The sequence below is a fragment of the Syngnathus floridae genome, chromosome 15 (genome assembly GCF_059516105.1).
Source record: "Syngnathus floridae isolate MCC-2025c chromosome 15, RoL_Sflo_1.0, whole genome shotgun sequence".
NCBI classification, from domain to species: Eukaryota; Metazoa; Chordata; class Actinopteri; order Syngnathiformes; family Syngnathidae; genus Syngnathus; species Syngnathus floridae.
The window spans coordinates 3,354,660-3,371,904 of NC_142427.1; the positions used below are offsets into that span (position 1 = coordinate 3,354,660).

General features: G+C 39.4%; 1 protein-coding gene across 7 annotated transcripts in view; it reads right to left on the reverse strand.

Moving 5' to 3' along the window:
- nup98 (nucleoporin 98 and 96 precursor) overlaps window positions 1–17,245 on the reverse strand; it is a 52,323-nt gene that overhangs the window by 4,317 nt on the left and 30,761 nt on the right. For all 7 annotated transcript variants that reach the window (XM_088398006.1, XM_088398002.1, XM_088398004.1 and 4 more), the window contains 4 exons: window positions 3,298–3,455; window positions 3,030–3,170; window positions 2,707–2,858; window positions 2,103–2,324 (listed from right to left, as the gene is read on the reverse strand). In XM_088398006.1, coding sequence (XP_088254132.1) covers window positions 2,103–2,324; window positions 2,707–2,858; window positions 3,030–3,170; window positions 3,298–3,455 — 673 coding nt within the window. The remainder of the gene's footprint in view (window positions 1–2,102; window positions 2,325–2,706; window positions 2,859–3,029; window positions 3,171–3,297; window positions 3,456–17,245) is intronic.

A 17,245-nucleotide genomic window follows, 5' to 3' on the forward strand; every position in this document is an offset into this window, starting at 1 on the left:
TTGGCACTTAGAAAATATTCGCCAAGCTTGGCCGGACTTCCAGGGGAACAGGCCGAATTTTCACTTGTAGTGGCCGACATGGGGAACCAGCCGAGGCGGACTCTTTACGACGGTTGAGTCGTTGGCACTTAGAAAATATTCGCCAAACTTGGCCAGACTTCCAGGGGAAGAGGCCGAATTTTCACTTGTTCTGGCCGACATGGGGAACCAGCCGAGGCGGACTCTTTATGGCGCAAGAGCCGTTGGCACTTAGAAAATATTTGCCAAACGCTTTTCGGAAATAGCGACGATGAAGACGAATTTTGAACTCTATGTACCGGCAATCACTTTCTAATTATAATTTGTTGTTTCTTAACTAAAAATAAACCAGTTTCTAAGAGTATTCATTGTTGTTAGTCTCTCTCGGCGCGTAATATCACAGGGTCATGAAGTAAATAATATTTAAAATGGCGTATAGATTGCTCGCTACAAACTCGCGAATTTGAACACATTTCGTCAATAAATTTCGCATATTTCTGATTGAATTTTGAAGTTTAATATAATGCAACAATTGAGCTCGACTTATACAAAGGATATATCATAAAATCGTAAATTTCCGTCGAATTTTAGGGGGTCGACTTATACACCGGCAAATACGGTAATTTTCCCATTACAGATAATGGAAAAAAATGTAATCCGTTCCAAGACTAAAAAAAAGAAAAAAAAACACCTTTTTTAAGCATTTTTCATTTGCGCAACTTTGTCCGATCGCGCAACTGCAGCGCACCGCCGACCGCGCAACTGCACCGCGCTGGTCACATTATTGCAAACCTGGGCAAATTACGGCCCGCGGGCCACATCCGGCCCTTTGTGCGTCCCTGTCCGGCCCGCATGAGGCCAATCGTAATTTAAAAAAAATAAAATAAAAATTGTGTCGTGCGTACAATACAACTGTTTCACTTTTATTTTGAAAGGCGTCGCACTTCCGTGTAGCGTGCGTGCATGTGAGCTGTGCGTGTAGGTGAACAGCGCGAAGTAATGCTGCCCTCAAAATGTGTGCTAACGCGAAGAAAAGAAAAGTTGACAAAGAGCGCCGTGTTTTCAACAAGACATGGACTGCCAAGTATTTCTTTACAGAAATGAAAGGTAAAGCCATGTGCCTGATTTGTGGCACACGGATCGCTGTGTTCAAAGAATATAATTTGAGTCGCCACTACACGACCAAGCATGAGAAAAAATACATGTGTCTGATAAACAGGGCGCATCAGAGGCTGATGCATTGCTAGCAAAACTGCAAGCCCAACAAGGACTTCTTATCAAACTTCACACCCAGAGATGGAGCGGCTTTGTCATTTGAGGAAAAGTTAAAGAAGTTAAGAATAAATTGTACTGATTAATAATTGTTTTTTTATTTCACCTTTACACCACAAATTCACATAGCTTAATATAAATATAAACAGAATAATTGTATTCTTCTAATTACCAGTACCAACTATTTAAAATAAATAATTTAGTGCATTTTACAATGGAAGAAAATTGAGCAGGTTTAAGTTATCGTAGGTGTGGCCCTCTGACACAACTCAGGTTTTTCATGTGGCCCCTTGTAAAAATCAATTGCCCACCCCTGCATTATTGTGACAGAGCTGTCGCTAAAATTTAGAAAATATTTTAAAAGTCCTGATGTACTTTCCAAAATTAAAGTGGACCTGAGTGCGCAGGGAGCTTAATTTGGTCCGATCCCGCAGCGCGCCAGGCGCATTGTCGCATTGCTTTAAGAGCGTCTTTGTGTTTTAGGATGGCTTTACTGCTCCCACTTGCTTTCTTTGGAGGCATGATTAGGGGTTAATACAATCCTCAAAGTAACGAAAAGACAATAATGAACAGAGTCAGTCGGCATCCGCGCCACGCGGTTGGGTTTTCTCAGGTCCTTTCGGCTCATCTCGCGAGGTTCAACCTCCGAATTTTGTTCGACAACCGAAGCAAAAAAATCTCGAATTTTTTGTTCGAATTCCGATTTGTTCAAGAACCGGGACGTTTGAAAACGGAGGTTTGACTGTAATTGATTCACTGTTTAGAGAACCTAATCAATTTATCACTATCAACACGGGGCGGGGTATACATACGCATGGTCGGGGATGTGCAGCAGAACGAGGACGGCCAGGTGCCAGAGGCCGGCGCTCTCCAGCTGCGCCGCATAGCTAGCGTGCAGCAGGCCCTGGCACGCAGCGCTCAGGTGGCTGAAATGCAGCGCCTGCAGGACGCCCCAGAGGTGCCAACTCAGACGGAAGTCCAGACGCTCCCATGTAGCGCTCAGAGGCTCCAGCAGCTGCTGCAGGCTGTAGTGTCTGAAGGCAGTCAAAAACACTTTTCAGCATCCTTACATACACTGCAAAAAATTGGGAGGGAAACTGGTTGTTTCGATGAATGCATTTTTCTTCTGATGCCAAAATGCAAATGCATGATAAAAAGAGGAAAAGAAACAAAGACCTTATTATATATCCGTAACTCACTCGAGGGAGTGACAATCTTGAAATATATTATGCTTATTTTCTTGCAAGTGCTCTTTAGCCTCAATGATATTGTTTGTGAAGATGTTTGGCTTTATGTCGACAAATCAACAAAACGGCCATCATCCATGCAGTGGCCACAATTTGAGCCATCGATCTGGTCGAGTGCCGACTCCAAGTGCGCAAGCGACCCGGGCATTTTGCGCAACAAGCCGGGCACCTGTCACTGTAGAGCTTGAGCAGGTGGAAGCACACATCATAGAGAGGCTTCTCCTCCTCTTTGGGGCGGTGGTCCATCAGCAGCTGCCGCTTTTCCTCCTCCAGATACGGAGGCAGGGGGGCGCAGGCATATTTGCCTCCCTCGCATGATCCCTGCGGAACACGGCAATGAAATCAACAAGGCCAAATTTAAAATCCATTCATTTGAAATTGCCTTGCCCTGCTCTCTTCCAATAAAACTGTGCACGCGACTTTCTCATTGCCAACGCGGCTTTCCCGTCAACCGTCTGCGGGTACGATTGTAGCTTCAAAACGGCAGCTCACCCTGAAGGCGTCCTGGTACTTAGTGAGGGCGTCGGCCACAGAGCCGGTGGGCGGCAGCATGAACCAGAGGTGAACGGCCACACAGCGCTTCCAGTCCAGCTGCGAGCAGGCGTTCACTGCCGACTCTGACGTCTGCCACACCTGTGCGCACACAAATGTGTCCATTTAAAAACAAGGCAGGATCGTTGAGCCGGCCGGCCGGTTGTGCAGTGATCGCAAAGCAGGAAGTGGGGCCGCTCGGCGATGCAAATGAGCGTGGGCCACCTACGGGCTTTCCGGCGAGCAGGGTGAAGATTCGCAGACGTTCCTCCGTCAGGTAGCCGTCAGATTGCGTGCGGTTCCAGTCGGCCAGCTGCAGGGCCAGCAAGTCGCGGCCGTACTGCGAGCCGGTGGCCTGCGACAACAGCAGGGCCAGGCGGTGGTCTCCTGGAGGCAAAAGAAAGAGGCGATGATTGGCGCCATCGAAGGCTGGGATCTGCAGACGACATTTCAACACTTTGGATGCAAAAGACAGGCCGCCCGCAACATTGCTGAACATGCACAGACGGTCAAAGGCTGCTTTCATTCATCAAAAGATCGACTCTGCTAACGCACAATCCAAAAGCAGTGTTCATTTGAGGACGTATTTCTCAGCTGCCCTCTTTGGCCACATTTTATTGACTTGAGTGAGCACCGGGAGTTTGTCTTTCAATTTGCCCGCTTGTTTTCAAATAAGCGGCACGTCGAAAGATACTCTGTTCACAAAAAACGTTAAAGATTGGGAGAAAAAATAAATAAATTTGCTTTCCAATGTCAGATTTTTTGTTAACGCAAATCGGTCCCCTTTAATAGACTAATTAAATGCGAGACCGCTTGGTGCAAACTGCCAGAATTTGGAAAATTTGAGCATAAACAAAGTCGTACTTTTCGGACAACAAGTCACGTTTTTTGTTCATCGTTTGGGTGAGGAGCGACTAATACTCAGGAGCTACTTGTATGTGTAATTATTCACAAATTTTTACTTGATCATTAACACATTACTTACTAGTATAGCTGATCACTTTACATGTTATTTTCACTTTGAAACGCATGAGGGCGCACTATGGCTGTGGAATAATTGGAGCCTCACTGACAATGAGTTCCATTCACTAACTTACGGAGTCAGGAGATTTAATGATTTGGACTGACACAGATGGTTAAATAAACTTGTTATTTATGTTATAGTTATTTGATATATAGTTTATTTTGACATCAGTGCCTCCCTGGGGGGGGAATTCTGATGTCAGTGCCTCCCCAGTCATGAACCTCACCGCACGTCACTGACGGGGAGTGACTATATTATATACGTAGATCAGTGGAATAATTGGAGCCAAAACTGACGACGAGGCTGACGACGAGGCTGACGTCAGCGGCGCATGGAGTTCCAGAGACAACAGCTGTTTTTTTTTTTTTTTTAAAGTGACACAGAGGACGAAGATTTTGATGGATTTAATGATTTGGAGTGACACGGATGGTTCGATAAAATTGTTGTTTATATTATAGTTTGACATATAGTTTATATATACAAACTGGATTCGGTTGAAGTTGGGAAATTGTGTTAAATGTAAATGAAAACAAAGTAGAACAATTTTAAAATCCTTCTCAACCCCTATTCAATTGAATACACTACAAAGAGAACATATTTAATGTTCAAACTGATAAACTTAATTGTTTGGCGATGGCCTTCACACATGTTATTCTACTCCATTCTCTATTATTATTATTGTGTGAAGGCGATGGCGTTCACACAAGTTATTCTGCACCATTCTCTCTTATTATTATTATTATTGTTGTGTGAAGGCAATGGCCTTCACATATGTTATTCTACACCATTCACTTTCTTCACACGATTGCTATTCTTGTCCTTTATCATTACTGTGAAGGTGAAGACCTTCACAATATTGTCAAGTCAAGTCAAGTCAAGTTTATTTGTATATCCCTAAATCACAAAGAGTCTCAAAGGGCTTCACATAGCCAAAAATTGACAATTATTCTCAAAGCATCCCCTGATCATAAGCTCCCAAAAGGGCAAGGAAAAACTCAAAAAAGCCCTGCCAGGGGAAAATGAGAAACCTTGAGAAGGGACCACAGATGGAAGGATCCCCCTTTCAGGATCACCATTGGTGATACCACCTATTGCTATTCCTGTCCTTTATTATTATTAGTGTGAAGGTGAAGACCTTCCTTTATTGTGTGAATAAAATAAAATTTCAAAATAAAATAAAAGCAGCACAGTTGTATTGCATGTACGACAGATTTTTTTTATATATTAAGTTGTAATCAAATGTAATTTATGATTGCGGGCCGGACAGAGACGCAAAGGGCCGGATATGGCCCGTGGGCCGTATTTTGCCTGGGTTTGCTTTATAGTGTGAAGGCCATTGCCTTCACACATGTTATTCTACACCATTCTCTATTATTATTATTATTGGCGATGGCCTTCACACATATGTTATTGTACTCCATTCTCTATTATTATTATTATTGTGTGAAGGTGATGGCCTTCACACGTGTTATTCTACACCATTCACTTTATTGTGTTAAGGCGATGGCCTTCGCACATACTATGTTATTCTACACCATTCACTTTATTATTATTATTATTATTAGTGTGAAGGTGAAGACCTTCACACGATTGTTATTCCAGTTCTTTATTATTGTTATTATTTTTAGTGAGAAAGTGAAGACCCTCACACTATTGTTATTCCTGTCCTTTATTATTATTATTGTGTGAAGGCAAACGCCTTCGCACATTGTTATTCTACTTTATTGTGTGAAGGCCTTCGCCTTCACACATTGTTATTGTGTGAAGGCAAAAGCCTTCACACATTGTTATTCTACTTTATTATTATTATTATTATTATTATTATTATTATTTGTGTGAAGGTGAAGACCTTCACATTATTGGTATTCCTGTCTATTATTAGTGTGAAGGTGAAGACCTTCACATTATTGGTATTCCTGTCTATTATTAGTGTGAAGGTGAAGACCTTCACACTATTGTTATTCCTGTCCTTTATTATTGTGTGAAGGCGATGGCCTTCACACGTTATTCTACACCATTCTCTATTATTATTATTGTGTGAAGGCAATGGCCTTCACACATGTTATTCTATTCCATTCACTTTATTATTGTGTGAAAGCAATGGCCTTCACACACATGTTATTCTACACCATTCTCCATTATTATTGTGTGAAGGCGATGGCCTTCACACATGTTATTCTACACCATTCTCTATTATTATAATCATTATTATTATTATTATTATTATTATGTGAAGGCGATGGCCTTCACACACATGTTATTCTACACCATTCTCTATTATTGTGTGAAGGCGATGGCCTTCACACGTTATTCTACTCCATTCACTTTATTGTGTGAAGGCGATGGCCTTCACACATATGTTATTCTACACCATTCTCTATTATTATTACTACAAAATGCAATTCCTGGAGAAATTACGTGTGAAGGCGAAGACTATGAATAATTCATTGGGGAATGCTGGCGAATAATGTTGAAACGAGTTGAATTACTTGAGAAATGTAGAAAACAGTGGTGAAAAACGGAATTTTGGAGAATTTGGTGGAATTTAGGAATTTTGGAGAATTTGGTTGAATTTCAAATCTGAAAATGTGGAATTTATGGTGAGTGGGAATTTGGGGAATAGGTAGGGAAAAGATGAAGAGTTGAAAGTTGGAATGGGTTGAATCGGTTGAAAAATGTAGAAATTAGAGGAGAAACACACATTTTTGGAGAATTTGGTTTAATTTCAAATTTGAAAATTTTGAATTTTTAGTAAGGGGAAGTTGTGGAACAGGTAGGCAAAAGATTACTTGAAAGTTGGAATGGGTTGAATCAGTAGAAAAATGTAGAAATGAGAGTAGAAAAATGAAATTTTGGAGAATTTGGTTGAATTTCAAATTTGGAATTTTTGGTAAGTGGGAAGTTGTAGAATAGGTAGGCAAGAGATGAACAGTTGAAAGTTGGAATGGGTTGAATCGGTTGAAAAATTGAGAAATTAGAGTAGAAAATCGAAATTTTGGAGAATTTGGTTGAATTCCAAATTTGGAATTTTTGGTAAGTTGGAAGTTGTTTAATAGGTAGAAAAAAAAAAGAATAGTTCAAAGTTGGAATGGGTTGAATCAGTTGAAAAATGTAGAAATCAGAGTAGAAAAACGAAATTTTGGAGAACTTGGTTGAATTTCAAATTTGGAATTTTGGTAAGTGGGAAGTTGTAGAATAGGTAGGCAAAAGATGAACAGTTGGAATGGGTTGAATCGGTTGAACAATGTAGAAATTAGAGTAGAAAAACAAATTGTTGGAGAATTTGGTTGTATTTCAAATTTGGAATTTTTGGTAAGCGGGAAGTTGTGAATAGGTAGGCAAAAGATGAAGAGCTGAAAGTTGGAATGCGTTGAATCGGTTAAACAATGTAGAAATTAGAGTTGAAAAATGAAATTTTAGAGAACTTGGTTGAATTTCAAATTTGAAAGTTTGGAATTTTGGGTAAGTAGGAAGTTGTGTAATAGGTAGAAAAAAATGAACAGTTGAAAGTTGGAATAGGTTGAATCGGTTGAAAAATGTAGAAATTAGAGTAGAAAAACAAAATTTTGGAGAATTTGGTTGAATTTCAAATTGGGAATTTTTGGTAAGTGGGAAGTTGTGTAATAGGTAGAAAAAAGATGAACAGTTCAAAGTTGGAATGGGTTGAATCGGTTGAAAAATGTAGAAATTAGAGTAGAAAAACAAAATTTTGGAGAATTTGGTTGAATTTCAAATTTGGAATTAGTGTGAAGGTGAAGACCTTCACACTATTGTTATTGCTGTCCTTTATTATTATTATTATTATTATTATTATTATTATTATTAGTGTGAAGGTGAAGACCTTCATACTATTGTTATTGCTGTCCTTTATTATTATTAGTGTGAAGGTGAAGACCTTCACACTATTGTTATTGCTGTCCTTTATTAGTGTGAAGGTGAAGACCTTCACACTATTGTTATTGCTGTCCTTTATTATTAGTGTGAAGGTGAAGACCTTCACACTATTGTTATTGCTGTCCTTTATTATTGTGTGAAGGCGAAGGCCTTCACACATTGTTATTCTACTTTATTAGTGTGAAGGTGAAGACCTTCACACTATTGTTATTGCTGTCCTTTATTATTATTATTATTATTATTATTAGTGTGAAGGTGAAGACCTTCACACTATTGTTATTGCTGTCCTTTATTAGTGTGAAGGTGAAGACCTTCACACTATTGTTATTGCTGTCCTTTATTATTAGTGTGAAGGTGAAGACCTTCACACTATTGTTATTGCTGTCCTTTATTATTAGTGTGAAGGTGAAGACCTTCACACTATTGTTATTGCTGTCCTTTATTATTAGTGTGAAGGTGAAGACCTTCACACTATTGTTATTGCTGTCCTTTATTAGTGTGAAGGTGAAGACCTTCACACTATTGTTATTGCTGTCCTTTATTATTATTATTATTATTATTATTATTATTCTACTTATTCCGCTCACTTTTTTGACGCTTAACTACTTCCACATACTTCAACCGATTCACTCCGTTCCACTTTTCACTTATTCCAAATATTCATGACACGGCTGCTTACATTTTTTTTGTTCGAAAAATTTTCCGTTTTCACAAAATTCACGATTTTGTGGCATTTTTTTCCCCATTCATTCTTAATGGCAGATTCAACATTTCACATTTTTGTTGTTCCAGTTTGAAATTCACTTATTTCAACACATTCAAATCACATTGGGGACATTCCCAAACTTGCCAAATTCAAAAATTTCACGTTTTCACTTTTAAAATTTGCACAAAATTTTGCAAAATTTCACAAAATTTAGTTTTTCACTTCTAGTTTCTACATTTTTCCACCGATTCAACTCGTTCCAACTTTCAACTGTTCATCTTTTGCCTACCTATTCCACACCTTCCCACTTACCAAAATTTCCAAATTTTCAATTTTGAAATTCACACCAAATTTTCCCAAAATTTAGTTTTTCCCTTCTAATTTCTACATTTTTCAACCGATTCAACCCATTCCAACTTTATTCACTTTGTTCACCTTATGCTTACCATATTCACCCCCTTCACCCCCACTTCCACAATTCAACCCTTGACCCCCACTTCCAGAGTGGCGGCCATCTTGGATTGACCCTGAAGTGCCCCAATGAACCCGGAATGAACTGGAAGTGCCCCAAATCAAACCGGAATTGACCCCAAATGAACCGGAAGGTACCTCAGGTAAACCGGAAGTGACCCCAAATCAAACCGGAAGTTACCCCAAATCAAACCGGAAGTGACCTTTTTAAACCGGAAGTGACCCAAATAAACCGGAAGTGACCTCAGCTAGACCGGAAGTGCCTCTAATCAAACCGGAAGTGACCTAAATAGACCGGAAGTGACCCAAATCAAACCGGAAGTGACCCCAAATGAACCGGAAGTGACCTCAGGTAAACCGGAAGTGACCCCAAATCAAACCGGAAGTGACCTTTTTAAACCGGAAGTGACCTTTTTTAACCGGAAGTGACCCCAAATAAACCGGAAGTGACCTCAGCTAGACCGGAAGTGCCTCTATTCAAACCGGAAGTGACTCAAATAGACCGGAAGTGACCCAAATCAAACCGGAAGTGACCCCAAATGAACCGGAAGTGACCTCAGGTAAACCGGAAGTGACCCCAAATCAAACCGGAAGTCATCTTTTTAAACCGGAAGTGACCTATTTAAACCGGAAGTGACCCCAAATAAACCGTAAGTGACCTCAGCTCGACCGGAAGTGCCTCTAATCAAACCGGAAGTGACCTAAATAGACCGGAAGTGACCCAAATCAAACCGAAAGTGACCATATTTCAACGTTAAGTGCCCTAAATACCTACATTTAAGCTAACTTTTGCAAATGTTGCCCGATTAAACCCGTTTCAACATTTTAACCCCAAAAGTCAACCTCCTGAAGCCGTTTTTTTTCCATTTGTTCCAAATTTCAAAAAATTTTGCCGCAATTTTTTTTTCTTTTAATTCCCATTCATTCTCTATTAGGATTCAAGATTTGCTCTAACTTCTACATTTTTTAACCGATTCAACTCGTTCCAACTTTCAACTGTTCATCTTTCTTCCCACTTACCAAAAATTCTCTACAATTTTGTTTTTCTACTCTAATTTCTACATTTTTCAACTTATTCAACCCATTCCACCTTTCAACTGTTCATCATTTTTCTACCTATTCCACAACTTCCCACTTACCCAAAATTCCAAATTTTCAATTTTGAAATTCACACCCAATTTTCCCAAATTTCCTTTTTCCCTTGTAATTTCTACATTTTTCAACCGATTCAACTCTTTTCAACATCATTCTGCAGCATTCCCCGAGTATTTATTCAACCTCTTCACCTTCACACGCAATTTTTATTATTATTATTATTCTACTTATTCCGCTCACTTTTTTGTCCGTTAACTACTTCCACATACTTCAACCGATTCACTCCGTTCCACTTTTCACTTATTCCAAATATTCATGACATGGGTGCTTACATTTTTTTCGTTCAAAAAATTTTCCGTTTTCACAAAATTCACGATTTTGTGGCATTTTTTTCCCCATTCATTCTTAATGGCAGATTCAACATTTCACATTTTTGTTGTTCCAGTTTGAAATTCACTTATTTCAACACATTCAACTCACATTGGGGACATTCCCAAACTTGCCAAATTCAAAAATTTCACGTTTTCACTTTTAAAATTTGCACAAAATTTTGCAAAATTTCACAAAATTTAGTTTTTCACTTCTAATTTCGACATTTTTCCACCGATTCAACTCGTTCCAACTTTCAACTGTTCATCTTTTGCCTACCTATTCCACACCTTCCCACTTACCAAAATTTCCAAATTTTCAATTTTGAAATTCACACCAAATTTTCCAAAAATTTAGTTTTTCCCTTCTAATTTCTACATTTTTCAACCATTTCAACCCATTCCAACTTTATTCACTTTGTTCACCTTATGCTTACCATATTCACCCCCTTCACCCCCACTTCCACAATTCAACCCTTGACCCCCACTTCCAGAGTGGCGGCCATCTTGGATTGACCCTGAAGTGCCCCAATGAACTCGGAATGAACCGGAAGTGCCCCAAATCAAACCGGAATTGACCCCAAATGAACCGGAAGTGACCTCAGGTAAACCGGAAGTGACCCCAAATCAAACCGGAAGTGACCCCAAATCAAACCGGAAGTGACCTTTTTAAACCGGAAGTGACCCCCAATAAACCGGAAGTGACCTCAGCTAGACCGGAAGTGCCTCTAATCAAACCGGAAGTGACCTAAATAGACCGGAAGTGACCCAAATCAAACCGGAAGTGACCCCAAATGAACCGGAAGTGACCTCAGGTAAACCGGAAGTGACCCCAAATCAAACCGGAAGTGACCTTTTTAAACCGGAAGTGACCTTTTTAAACCGGAAGTGACCCCAAATAAACTGGAAATGACCTCAGCTAGACCGGAAGTGCCTCTATTCAAACCGGAAGTGACTCAAATAGACCGGAAGTGACCCAAATCAAACCGGAAGTGACCCCAAATGAACCGGAAGTGACCTCAGGTAAACCGGAAGTGACCCCAAATCAAACCGGAAGTGAGCTTTTTAAACCGGAAGTGACCTATTTAAACCGGAAGTGACCCCAAATAAACCGGAAGTGACCTCAGCTAGACCGGAAGTGCCTCTTATCAAACCGGAAGTGACCCAAATAGACCGGAAGTGACCCAAATCAAACCGAAAGTGACAATATTTCAACATTAAGTGCCCTAAATACCTACATTTGCGCTAACTTTTGCAAATTTTGCCCGATTAAACCCGTTTCAACATTTTAACCCCAAAAGTAAACCTCCTGAAGCCGTTTTTTTCCTTTTGTTCCAAATTTTAAAAAATTTCGGCTCAATTTTTTTTTCCTTTAATTCCCATTCATTCTCTATTAGGATTCAAGATTTGCTCTAACTTCTACATTTTTTAACCGATTCAACTCGTTCCAACTTTCAACTGTTCAATTTTGTTTTTCTACTCTAATTTCTACATTTTTCAACTTATTCAAGCCATTCCACCTTTCAACTGTTCATCATTTTCCTACCTATTCCACAACTTCCCACTTACCCAAAATTCCAAATTTTCAATTTTGAAATTCACACCCAATTTTCCCAAATTTGCTTTTTCCCTTCTAATTTCTACATTTTTCAACCGATTCAACTCTTTTCAACATCATTCTGCAGCATTCCCCAAGTATTTATTCAACCTCTTCACCTTCACACGCAATTTCTTCAGGAATTGCAAATTCTAGTTATTATTATTCTACTTATTCCGCTCACTTTTTTGACGCTTAACTCCTTCCACATACTTCAACCGATTCACTCCGTTCCACTTTTCACTTATTCCAAATATTCATGACACGGCTGCTTACATTTTTTTCGTTCGAAAAATTTTCCGTTTTCACAAAATTCACGATTTTGTGGCATTTTTTTCCCCATTCATTCTTAATGGCAGATTCAACATTTCACATTTTTGTTGTTCCAGTTTGAAATTCACTTATTTCAACACATTCAAATCACATTGGGGACATTCCCAAACTTGCCAAATTCAAAAATTTCACGTTTTCACTTTTAAAATTTGAACAAAATTTTGCAAAATTTCACAAAATTTAGTTTTTCACTTCTAGTTTCTACATTTTTCCACCGATTCAACTCGTTCCAACTTTCAACTGTTCATCTTTTGCCTACCTATTCCACACCTTCCCACTTACCAAAATTTCCAAATTTTCAATTTTGAAATTCACACCAAATTTTCCCAAAATTTAGTTTTTCCCTTCTAATTTCTACATTTTTCAACCGATTCAACCCATTCCAACTTTGTTCACCTTATGCTTACCATATTCACCCCCTTCACCCCCACTTCCACAATTCAACCCTTGACCCCCGCTTCCGGAGTGGCGGCCATCTTGGATTGACCCTGAAGTGCCCCAATGAACCCGGAATGAACTGGAAGTCACCCAAATCAAACCGGAATTGACCCCAAATGAACCGGAAGTGACCTCAGGTAAACCGGAAGTGACCTCAAATCAAACCGGAAGTGACCTTTTTAAACCGGAAGTGACCTTTTTAAACCGGAAGTGACCCCAAATAAACCGGAAGTGACCTCAGCTAGACCGGAAGTGCCTCTAATCAAACCGAAGTGACCCAAATAGACCGGAAGTGACCCAAATCAAACCGGAAGTGACCCCAAATGAACCGGAAGTGACCACAGGTAAACCGGAAGTGACCCCAAATCAAACCGGAAGTGACCTTTTTAAACCGGAAGTGACCTTTTAAAACCGGAAGTGACCCCAGATAAACCGGAAGTGACCTCAGCTAGACCGGAAGTGCCTCTAATCAAACCGGAAGTGACCCAAATAGACCGGAAGTGACCCAAAACAAACCAGAAGTGACTCCAAATGAACCGGAAGTTACCTCAGGTAAACCGGAAGTGACCCAAATCAAACCGGAAGTGACCCCAAATGAACCGGAAGTGACCTCAGGTAAACCGGAAGTGACCCCAAATCAAACCGGAAGTGACCTTTTTAAACCGGAAGTGACCTTTCTAAACCGGAAGTGACCCAAATAAACCGGAAGTGATCTCAGCTAGACCGGAAGTGCCTCTTATCAAACCGGAAGTGACCCAAATAGACCGGAAGTGACCCAAATCAAACCGGAAGTGACCATATTTCAACATTAAGTGCCCTAAATACATACATTTGCACTAACTTTTGCAAATTTTGCCCGATTAAACCCGTTTCAACATTTTAACCCCAAAATTGAACTTCCTGAAGCAGTTTTTTTTCCTTTTGTTCCAAATTTCAAAACATTTTGGTGCAATTTTTTTTCTTTTAATTCCCATTCATTCTCTATTAGGATTCAAGATTTGCTCTAACTTCTACATTTTTTAACCGATTCAATTCGTTCCAACTTTCAACTGTTCATCTTTTGCCTTCCTATTCCACAACTTCCCACTTACCAAAAATTCTCTACAATTTTGTTTTTCTACTCTAATTTCTACATTTTTCAACTTATTCAAGCCATTCCACCTTTCAACTGTTCATCATTTTCCTACCTATTCCACAACTTCCCACTTACCCAAAATTCCAAATTTTCAATTTTGAAATTCACACCCAATTTTCCCAAATTTCCTTTTTTCCCTTGTAATTTCTACATTTTTCAACCGATTCAACTCTTTTCAACATCATTCTGCAGCATTCCCCAAGTATTTATTCAACCTCTTCACCTTCACACGCAATTTCTTCAGGAATTGCAAATTCTAGTTATTATTATTATTATTCTACTTATTCCGCTCACTTTTTTGACGCTTAACTCCTTCCACATACTTCAACCGATTCACTCCGTTCCACTTTTCACTTATTCCAAATATTCATGACACGGCTGCTTACATTTTTTTTGTTCGAAAAATTTTCCGTTTTCACAAAATTCACGATTTTGTGGCATTTTTTTTCCCCATTCATTCTTAATGGCAGATTCAACATTTCACATTTTTGTTGTTCCAGTTTGAAATTCACTTATTTCAACACATTCAAATCACATTGGGGACATTCCCAAACTTGCCAAATTCATTAATTTCACGTTTTCACTTTTAAAATTTGCACAAAATTTTGCAAAATTTCACAAAATTTTGTTTTTCACTTCTAGTTTCTACATTTTTCCACCGATTCAACTCGTTCCAACTTTCAACTGTTCATCTTTTGCCTACCTATTCCACACCTTCCCACTTAGCAAAATTTCCAAATTTTCAATTTTGAAATTCACACCAAATTTTTCAAAAATTTAGTTTTTCCCTTCTAATTTCTACATTTTTCAACCGATTCAACCCATTCCAACTTTATTCACTTTGTTCACCTTATGCTTACCATATTCACCCCCTTCACCCCCACTTCCACAATTCAACCCTTGACCCCCACTTCCAGAGTGGCGGCCATCTTGGATTGACCCTGAAGTGCCCCAATGAACCCGGAATGAACTGGAAGTGCCCCAAATAGAACCGGAATTGACCCCAAATGAACCGGAAGTGACCTCAGGTGAACCGGAAGTGACCCCAAATCAAACCGGAAGTGACCCCAAATCAAACCAGAAGTGACCTTTTTAAACCGGAAGTGACCCTTTTAAACCGGAAGTGACCCCAAATAAACCGGAAGTGACCTCAGCTAGACCGGAAGTGCCTCTAATCAAACCGGAAGTGACCCTAATAGACCGGAAGTGACCCAAATCAAACCGGAAAAGACCCCAAATGAACCGGAAGTGACCTCAGGTAAACCGGAAGTGACCCCAAATCAAACCGGAAGTGAGCTTTTTAAACCGGAAGTGACCTATTTAAACCGGAAGTGACCCCAAATAAACCGGAAGTGACCTCAGCTAGACCGGAAGTGCCTCTTATCAAACCGGAAGTGACCCAAATAGACCGGAAGTGACCCAAATCAAACCAGAAGTGACCCCAAATGAACCGGAAGTGACCTCAGGTAAACCGGAAGTGACCCCAAATCAAACCGGAAGTGACCTTTTTAAACCGGAAGTGACCTTTTTAAACCGGAAGTGACCCCAAATAAACCGGAAGTGACCTCAGCTAGACCGGAAGTGCCTCTATTCAAACAGGAAGTGACCCAAATAGACCGGAAGTGACCCAAATCAAACCGGAAGTGACCATATTTCAACATTAAGTGCCCTAAATACATACATTTGCACTACCTTTTGCAAATTTTGCCCGATTAAACCAGTTTCAACATTTTAACCCCAAAATTGAACTTCCTGAAGCCGTTTTTTTCCTTTTGTTCCAAATTTCAAAAAATTTTGGTGCATTTTTTTTCTTTTAATTCCCATTCATTCTCTATTAGGATTCAAGATTTGCTCTAACTTCTACATTTTTTAACCGATTCAACTCGTTCCAACTTTCAACTGTTCATCTTTTGCCTTCCTATTCCACAACTTCCCACTTACCAAAAATTCTCTACAATTTTGTTTTTCTACTCTATTTTCTACATTTTTCAACTTATTCAACCCATTCCACCTTTCAACTGTTATTCATTTTCCTACCTATTCCACAACTTCCCACTTACCCAAAATTCCAAATTTTCACTTTTTAAATTCACACCCAATTTTCCCAAATTTCCTTTTTCCCTTGTAATTTCTACATTTCTCAACCGATTCAACTCTTTTCAACATCATTCTGCAGCATTACCCAAGTATTTATTCAACCTCTTCACCTTCACACGCAATTTCTTCAGGAATTGCAAATTCTAGTTATTATTATTCTACTTATTCCGCTCACTTTTTTGTCCGTTAACTACTTCCACATACTTCAACCGATTCACTCCGTTCCACTTTTCACTTATTCCAAATATTCATGACACGGGTGCTTACATTTTTTTCGTTCAAAAAATTTTCCGTTTTCACAAAATTCACGATTTTGTGGCATTTTTTTCCCCATTCATTCTTAATGGCAGATTCAACATTTCACGTTTTTGTTGTTCCAGTTTGAAATTCACTTATTTCAACACATTCAAATCACATTGGGGACATTCCCAAACTTGCCAAATTCAAAAATTTCACGTTTTCACTTTTAAAATTTGCACAAAATTTTGCAAAATTTCACAAAATTTAGTTTTTCACTTCTAATTTTTACATTTTTCCACCGATTCAACTCGTTCCAACTTTCAACTGTTCATCTTTTGCCTACCTATTCCACACCTTCCCACTTACCAAAATTTCCAAATTTTCAATTTTGAAATTCACACCAAATTTTCCCAAAATTTAGTTTTTCCCTTCTAATTTGTACATTTTTCAACCGATTCAACCCATTCCAACTTTATTCACTTTGTTCACCTTATGCTTACCATATTCACCCCCTTCACCCCCACTTCCACAATTCAACCCTTGACCCCCACTTCCAGAGTGGCGGCCATCTTGGATTGACCCTGAAGTGCCCCAATGAACCCGGAATGAACCGGAAGTGCCCCAAATCAAATCGGAATTGACCCCAAATGAACCGGAAGTGACCTCAGGTAAACCGGAAGTGACCCCAAATCAAACCGGAAGTGACCCCAAATCAAACCGGAAGTGACCTTTTGAAACCGGAAGTGACCCCAAATAAACCGGAAGTGACCTCAGCTAGA